The sequence below is a fragment of the Perissodus microlepis genome, chromosome 18 (genome assembly GCF_051167445.1).
Source record: "Perissodus microlepis isolate ML-2025 ecotype Zambia chromosome 18, ASM5116744v1, whole genome shotgun sequence".
Classification (NCBI taxonomy): Eukaryota; Metazoa; Chordata; class Actinopteri; order Cichliformes; family Cichlidae; genus Perissodus; species Perissodus microlepis.
Window position 1 is genome coordinate 11,276,217 of NC_140478.1, and position 8,785 is coordinate 11,285,001.

The 8,785-nt window shown below is 39.4% G+C and overlaps 1 protein-coding gene across 1 annotated transcript; it reads right to left on the reverse strand.

Annotated features, from left to right (window-relative positions):
* Positions 1-63: 63 nt before the first annotated feature.
* On the reverse strand, positions 64-8,360 carry gtf2b (general transcription factor IIB). Its single transcript, XM_084912075.1, has 7 exons — positions 8,272-8,360; positions 4,963-5,075; positions 3,538-3,671; positions 2,457-2,603; positions 1,778-1,907; positions 1,183-1,464; positions 64-596 (listed from the first exon to the last, which is right to left on the reverse strand). The coding sequence occupies exons 1-7, from the start codon at positions 8,286-8,288 to the stop codon at positions 463-465; spliced, it is 957 nt and encodes a 318-aa protein (XP_084768201.1). The 5' UTR covers positions 8,289-8,360; the 3' UTR covers positions 64-462.
* Positions 8,361-8,785: the final 425 nt, after the last annotated feature.

Genomic DNA, 8,785 nt, shown 5'->3' on the forward strand with positions numbered 1-8,785 from the left:
ACCTCTGGAAGTTTGAGGTCATCTCCACATACACAGAAAGTTTAGTTTTATCCAAACACTGACCTGGTTTAAAGAGAAATTTTATTTTTATTTAAATTACCCAGAACAATTCAAACACACTAACAAAATAGAAACTGGTAATTTTCTACAAAAAAAACAAGTTTTTTGTGTACAGTATGAAATCAGCCTAAAATTGCAAGTATCAGTTACACTTCCCACTTGGACATATATACATTGTACAGTATATACACTCAAATGAAATACTGCAAGTACAGTCTGCAAGCTGTTTATTTAAGTACTGGAATGTGTGTCCGTTGCACCTGTCAGACTTTGGTGTCGTCTAAGGCAGGACAAGAGAAATCTTCCAAAACCAACACGCATCATTAAAAAAAGAAACGGCAATAATAATGGTGATCTTGTAGGTACAGCAGAAATTGTTGTGCTGTACGAGAGGAGTATTCTTCACAGTTGGGGCAGTTTATCAACAGGTGTATCAAATTTGAAGTCTGGGGGGAAAAGCTCTGCAGCCCGTGGGTAGATAAGTCGATACGACTGTCTGATGGTCACATCTGCAACACCAGCGATGTCTCCGATTTCTGTGGAAGAGCATGACAGACAATTCAGCCATTAGTATAAGTATATGAGGAATGACGCCAGTGCATTTTTCTTAACAGCTTTCTTGACAGTAAATACAGAGCTTTAACACTCCTCTGACATTAACATCAGTACAAAAACTGCACCAGGAGCTTCATAAAAACGGCTTATGGCCCAGTGGCCTGGAACTAGGTTGACTGGTCGTTTCGCACATGGATTAAAACCTGTGATCAGTGTTTTTAAAGCGGTTAAAAGTTCTAACTTTGAACAGAAACGAGCATCATATATGATGAAAAAAAGAGGGGTTTTTGTGACAAACTGCTAGTAACAATGTGCAGAAAGAAACAACTTAAAACTGTTTCTTTCTCCAAAAATGGTACAAGGTCTGGACTGAAGGGGAGTTAAAAAGCAGCCAATGCCCAAAAAACATTGAAAGGCCTTGAGAAAGTCTGCAGACCTATTGCTCAAGACATCACAAGAAAGTCTTTCTCCTTGGAAGCAAAATATAAGGAAACGAGGCGTGGATCAAGACTTAAAAATGGCGTGAAAAGTCTACCTGTTGTCTAACTCCAGTCCATAATCTCTTACCTTTCTGGGTCTTCTTCTCTGCTGAAGCTTGGGAAGCCATGTAGATGGCAGCTGCAGCTACAGAGATGGGGCTCCTGCCAGGCACCAAGTCAAGCTCCACGGCCTTCCTGGCGATGAAGGTGGCTGCCATTTGCACCTGTTTGGGTAAGCCGAGGTTGGAGCAGAAGCGGGACATGAAGTCCCCGGTGGTGATGAGGTCTACGCTCGTCTCCAGTGCCTTCAGGATCAGCTTGAAGCACCTACCGATCTCTTTCTTTGAGATCCGGGACACAGCGCAGATCTCTGCAGAGGAAAGGAGATTTTTAGGGGTGGTTGGATGGACTGAACTTACTCTTTTTTTTTAAGGTTTTATCCTTAAGCACATCCTACACTTCTGCCTCCTGACTACTCCTGTAAATAACATTTACTAATGGCACCACATGAATAACAAACGTGTGTTGGCTTATTCCATGAAAATGTGAGTGAGAGAGCAAAAAGAAAACACACAAGTTCTTTATGTGAATACATTTTGTCCTGAACACAACAGAGTTATATATAATCATTTAAACAAAGATAGTAAATTACTCAAAATCACACAAGACAAATTTATTCTGACCTTTAAAGGTTCGCGGCACACCCTCCTGTCTGCAGGCGATGTAGAGACAGGCTGACGCGATGGCATCATTGGCTCGGCCCTTCAGGCTCTTCTGTTCATAAACCTGCTTAAATAAGTTGTTTGTTCTGTCCTGAGGGGAAAAAACATTATTTACACTTTAATTTCAGCGTCATGGATTTTATGCTTCTGTTAGAATTTAACTGCATGTTAACAGTGTGATGTTTGTCTTTACATGACCTTAAAACAGGGAAGTCATTTCATTTCAGTTTAACAAAGTTGCTGAGCCTATATTTGTGGCTCTTTTATGACACCATTTTGCTTAATTTTGAATGAAAATGATATGATCGTGTCTGAATTAATGTTTAGGAACACGACCAACTGCGTGACAGCTTCAGCTGAGACTTCAGTGCGAAAAACAACAACAAGAACTTTGATAAAAAGAACAAAGGAAACAAAAACAAAAGCAGTTTTTTGCACACAAGCGGGATTTTTGTTTCTTGCTGCTCTCCATTAGCAGTCTGTTAACTTTTAACATCTCATTAGATTCACTTTCTATTTCACAGTCTGTCACCTGTTCACAACAATGACAAAAAGCAGATGGGCAACTTTCTCTGCTCTCAGTGCGACTGTTAGGCCACAGCAGAAAATATTTTTACATGTCATTATTTTTGTTACTTACTACGATGTTCCTCGGCAGGTTGATGCGATCCGCCATGGTGCTGATCTCTTTGAAGGCGTTGAGCATGGCCCGGTCAGAGCTGCTCATGGTTCTCCTGTTCTGGTACTTCGAGTTCCCGAATTCATCAAAGCTGGCAGCTCCTGTTCCCTGTGGAGGTAAACGGTGCACGTTTACCAGTGAAATTATTTCATGTGAAACCACAGTAACGTCAAATAAATTACAGCTAAAAATTAAATTCGCTCAATATTTTTGTACCCAAATTGAGCCAGTACACTTGACTTCTTCATTCAGCCACTAAAAGTAATTTTTCTGTTCAGCAATGTCAGTAAATAAGTAATTTGCAATCTAACAATAATGTGCTTTGCTATTTTTTTCTGCATTTGTTAAGTACTGTACATTCTGTTACAGTGGATGCTTATTTTAAACAGAATTAAACATTGAAAATATTTAAATGATTAAGTCCGCCTATGTGAAAGTGATCCCTGAGCCAAAAGCTCAGAACCCACACTGCTCTAATTCAATTTATGATGTCAAAATTAGGGGACATCTCCTAATATGGTTGTTCAGGCTCACAGGACAGCTAATCAGAAGAAATTTTGTGTAAAGGGGAAGCGCTAATGACATCCCGTGACATCATTTGTATGCGACACAAACGCCACAATACAGGTGGATGTCGAGGTGATGGTGTACCTGCTGCTCGGTCTGTGGCTTTTCCTCAGACTCGGGGACCACGGTATAGTTTCTGTGTAGCCAGGTTTAGCAGGGTTTCAAAAATATTGGTTTTGATTTTCCTGATGGAGATTCTTTCATGTCTCATCGAGTAATGCCGCTGACTAGCTATTCGTTGCCATACAGTCTGCTGACATCACATTTTTGGATCGCCTTGGATTGTCCCAGTCAAATAGGAACTAAAAAAGTACCTCCTACCAGGTACAATTATTTAGTCTCAGGAAAACCTTAAAAACCGTGTCTAGCTGTGCCAAGGCAACCCGAGCACATACTAATAGAAAAGCTACTCTAGCGGCCATCTTTAATAGGGTGAAAACAAAAGGTTGGCTTTTTATTTCAAACAGTGTCTCACCTTGCTGATCATGGTGGTTAAGTCTCCTCCATTGAGTAATGGGTTCTGGGCGTCTCCCACTCTGGATGGGTCCTTGAGGGCTTTCTCATTAGAAAACGTTCTCCACTCTGAGCCCACGTCGATTACACGATCACCTGAACATATGATTTGGATAACTGAATAAAGATTCATTTAATACAACATTTACTATTCAAACTATCAATAGATCAAGATCAAGTTCAAGTTCTTGAGCTGCAACATTTCACTGTATTACAGCTTGGACTGAACGAGGCGTTTCTGATGAAGCTCCAGCTTTTAAATTGTTGCTGATTATATAATTTTCTTTAAATGCTTAAGATTTAAAGTTTACTTTCAACTCGACTACCTAACACTCGCAACTTAATCTTCAGCTGCTTGTTTATCTGTTTTGAAGTCACATCCACTGCTCTGAAAAGGGTTACTCTCTGATAGATATAACTGACACTACAGAAGGTTTTCAGGGATTCACCAACACTCAAAAAGCTTTGATGGCTGCTGGTGTTCCTTGTGCCTGGTAATATTTCATCTCTCTGAAATAAGTTACCAGAAGATGGTGCAATAATATAAGCAAATTCACTCAAAGACATGCTCAGAATTTAAGTTTCAAACACTGCTGCTACTATGTCAGGCCTCCTCTATTGTCTTTCTTTGGCTCTTCCACTACATGTTCTCCTACTACGCTCCATTACTACTACTGCGGTTTTGAATATGGCTCAATTATTTTACACCAAAAAGGAAAAGATAGGGGTGTGACATCAGCAATGAGGCAAACTGTCTGAACAAGGCCATTGCATTCTTCAAGTTATTATGACTGTCTCTTCCAGGAACTGTGTACTGGGGTTGAAGATTAGATTTGATATTTTAATCCTGTTTTTCTTGCCATCCATCAGTACTCCTAATATCTCGAGGCAAAGTGACATTCATCTCCTTAGAGGCTAACCAAAGCTATGGAAACGGGAACAGAGGGCACTTAAGCTTGCATTAAAGGGTGGCGGGCGTCTCTATTCTCTCGGCTAACCTGCTCTGTCCTGAAGGGGCTCATTAGAGGAGAGCTCGTTGCTCCCTAAAGCTTTGTCTAATAGCAAGCATCAAGCTTTTTGCCTCTCATACTATATCTGAACCTTTACACAAAACACATTCCCTACTTTAACTCTATCCACAAGACAAAACCTGTCATGTCACCTGACATCTATGGATAATTTTAAACAAAATATTTAATTTACTTATACACTTTTGGAAAATGTGGCCTTGCATAGCTTGGAATTGAACTATGATGACAAAGCAAATGAGTTCAGGAAGATGTGTGCTGAAAAAAAAAATTGTTCCGTTTAGTTGAGATAACAAGTACAGGAAACCAAATGCAGGATGTGTTCAGTGGAAGCTTGATCTAAAACCATGTATACTTGCCTACTACAAGGCCACATTCAGGGCAGATCATGTCCCCTGCTCTGTAGTCCTCCACCAGACAGGCATCTGGGTGGTTGGGACACTGAACTCTGGGAAGGGCCATAACATCTGGGCTGCAGAAACAAACAGATAAGAGGTCAAAAGCAAGAAAAGTTTAAAAACAAAGGCAAAGATGGGGAGGGGCAGAGAGAGAATTTGTGTTCAATTCATGACACTAAACATAATTTTTACCCACAAAGTCAAATCTAAATGAAAAATAAAGATTCAAACGGCCAATTCACAAAAGACTACTCAGAGTAAAACATGGGAAAATAACACCAACTGTTCTGAGAGGGCAAATTTACATACATACAGACTATGTTACAGTCTAAATATACTTCACCTTTTCAGTTTCCTTTCCCTTTTTGTGTTTCAGAAGAAGTGCCTAACTGAATGTTCACCAACAACACATCTCACAAAGCAAGTAACAGCATCAAAAACACAAAGATAGTAGCTAGCAACAGTACTTTAAACACAAGGCTGTTTTGGTGACAGGTTCATCTCACTGTTCTGATAATCTTTAAGACACACTAGTGTTCAAAGGTTTGAATTCAGTCATAAACCTTGTGTTTTTTGTTTTTTTAACTGTGTAACAAAACACAGGGCATGGAACAAGACATGGGAACAATACACACACAAAGTAATATACTGGTATAAACATTAATATGAGATTGTGTGTGCCGCATGGATGTTTACAGCTCTACTCGGTCTAAAAGCTGGGATTTACAAACATGATAAGAAATAGGGGGCCGGAGATGGCAGCGTAGAGGTCTGGCACGATCAAACTGACTTGTACACAAAAAAACTTCAACCAGGACTCTGTGTGCTCCCCCAAAAAAGCTTGAACTGGTGATAAAGGACTATAAAAGAAAAAAAAATAATGGCTCACAACAAGCATTAATCTGCTGGACGTTAGCAGAAATGCGGTGTAATGAAGAACAGGAAAAAAGATCTAGCAAAATTCAAACTACGCTTGACCAAAAGTTGAGCAATTTAGGTGATGCAGCAGAAATGCTGGTCAACAACAACCACACAATGGGACAGAGTTAAAATAAACTGAAGATAAAAAGCCACCCACACTAAAATCCTCAACTTCCTACATCAAGAAATTAGTGACTGCTGTGGATGCTCAGGTTAAATCTGTCTCACTCTTTGATCACTGAAGAAATAGTGTCCTGTTGAGTTCCACTGTGTCACTCTTCATCCCTTTATCACGTATGGATTACTACAACTGTCCACATACCTAAGCAAAGCCTCCCAGAAACATCTGCAGGTTGTTTAAAACGCCTGTTCTGACTGAGTCTTCCAGCTATTCACATTTCACACTGTTGTTAATTCGGTTGCACCGACTCCCCATTAACATCCACGTTAAGATCCTGAGTTAGACTTTTAGGGTTATGCATGGACAGGCACAATTGTACATAAGTGAACTTTTACATCCCTAGCAGGTTCCCTGAAATCATGTGATCAGGGCCTGTCAGCTGTGCATCATACAAGGCTGAGAACTAAATGAGAAACAATTCAGACTCTGGAACTCTCTCTCCCACTGAGCCTGAGATTGTTGAACTCTTTTTTTAAAAAAACAAAACAAAACAGCAGCTTAAAAGATTTTTAGGGCATTTCACGCAATTATTTTACCCTGGTCTGACTCAGCTGATAAGTTTGCAAACTTGTAGCTCATCCCCGTGGTTTGGTTTGTTTTCACACAGAAAAATTCAAGTGAATGTCAAGCGAATAAAAAATGCGTCACAACAAATCATATGAGAATGTTCAGTCCGCTCACTGGCCAGATGTGTCTGGGGTGGATTCAACAAAAGTAAATACAGGAATAAGGTGCTGTGTGAGAAACCCGAGAATTTATGTTCATTTCACGGTTAGTTGAAAGGAGATATCCTTGAGTTATATATATAGCTATACATTCTTACTTAGTTTGGGTAATCTGTGAGAGTAGTGGGTGTTGTTCCTCGCCGCAATGACGAAAAGTAACAGAACAGTCAAGGAGTGGGAGGTTTCTGATTAAGGGTGGATGAAACAAATAAGGTATCTTTTTTATCCGTTTAATCAAGAGAAGTTTAAGCAAGAGAAATCCACATCTCTTTGACAGATGCTTGTCAATACATGACCGCTGGTGGGTCAGTAACCACACAAGGTGTTATACACAAATGTACATTTCTGTCATTGGCAAATTAAACTGTAACCCACTTTTTTTAGATCATGGATGGTAATCTCTTCACTGTTGGTGGATTTCTGATTTATATTACATTAGGGGTGGGTTTTGATTATCGATTTTCTGTGTTTTATCCTAAGTTACTTTGATACAAAGGCATCTGCTGTGATGCTTACACCTTTGATAAAGTCTCACAAGTGTCAGCTTTCTTTTTATAGGTATAAAAATATGGATATATACTGATAAATGATAAGAATTATAATATTTCTGACTGTCTGAGGCAAAATTTCCCTGATTCAAATCGAATCCATTCGGGACCTTGTGAATCGGAATCGAATCGATTCTAGAAATCTGTGATGACACCCAACCCTATAATACATACGTCCAATATTGAATTTGAAAAAAAAAAATCCATCGGTTCTTTACATTTTGCTAGGAAAACAGGAAATACTAAACAATAGCAATCATTAAAAGAGTGGATGTGAAACTGTCAGTCAAATTAGCCCAATCAACTGCATTTTACTCCTTCATCCGCACACCCTTACTGTGCCACTGATAGGAAAATCAATAACGTAAGAAACTTTAAATGCAAAAATTATTTGCTAAACTACAGTAATTTATTATACGTGCTTAAAGGAGGGTACGTCAAACCACTGTTGTGTAAAGGTAGACGGACTGCACGGGAAACTGCGTGTGTTTACAAATGATTCACAACTGCTCACTGAGTGGTAACGTCAACAACACATTAGCTTCAGTTTCAGCTACACACCATTGTAATACACGAAAAAAATTGAAATGGTGGACAAACAAGTCTACAATACAAAGACGATAACGTGGCAAAAAGCAGGAGCATCAGCACCACATCGCTGTGCAACAAAAACACCGACTTCTGGTGACATCTAATGATTAGCTGCTAGCCAGCTAACTAGCTGTGCTAACAATTAGCACAATGAAACGAACAGCGATCGGTAAGCACAGCGACGTATAGTGTTTTAGCTTTAGTAACCACGACGCACACCAGTATTTGTTCTTATGAATTAACATTCTTAGAACCATATGCAAAGAAAGTATAGGTATTACATTTACTCGGCTCTACCACTTACCGGCTTGTAGACGCCATGTCACTCCTCGCTCTGTCTCAGATTCAAAGAAACAAACGAGTGCGGCACCTCTATTTATAACCTCTTCTGATCACGTGTCCACATGAGTACGGGAAGAGAAAAAGACCAAATTAAATACAGGTAGCCTTCGGTTTCTTTTACGTTGGGCTGTAAAAATTCGTTACATAAATACGCAATATTTGTTTTGTTTTTAGGAGATTTTCATTTATTGTCAAGAATGACGTACAATGACAACACATTAATGGTTTAGCGAGCTAAGCGAGCCTAACGTTAGAGTTTTCTGTGACATGAACGTGTCTGTTTATTTGGCTAATGACCAAACCGTACTAAAACCACTAAATGAAGTGCAAAGTGGCTTTCACAGGAATGTGGATGCATTATAAACACCTTTAAAAACGTAAATAAATGTTGTTATGTTGATTCTAATCTGTTTCTGACTCCAGCTGCAAAAACACAGAACACCACGAATTTCGTCAATAAAATTAATTTCAGTTTG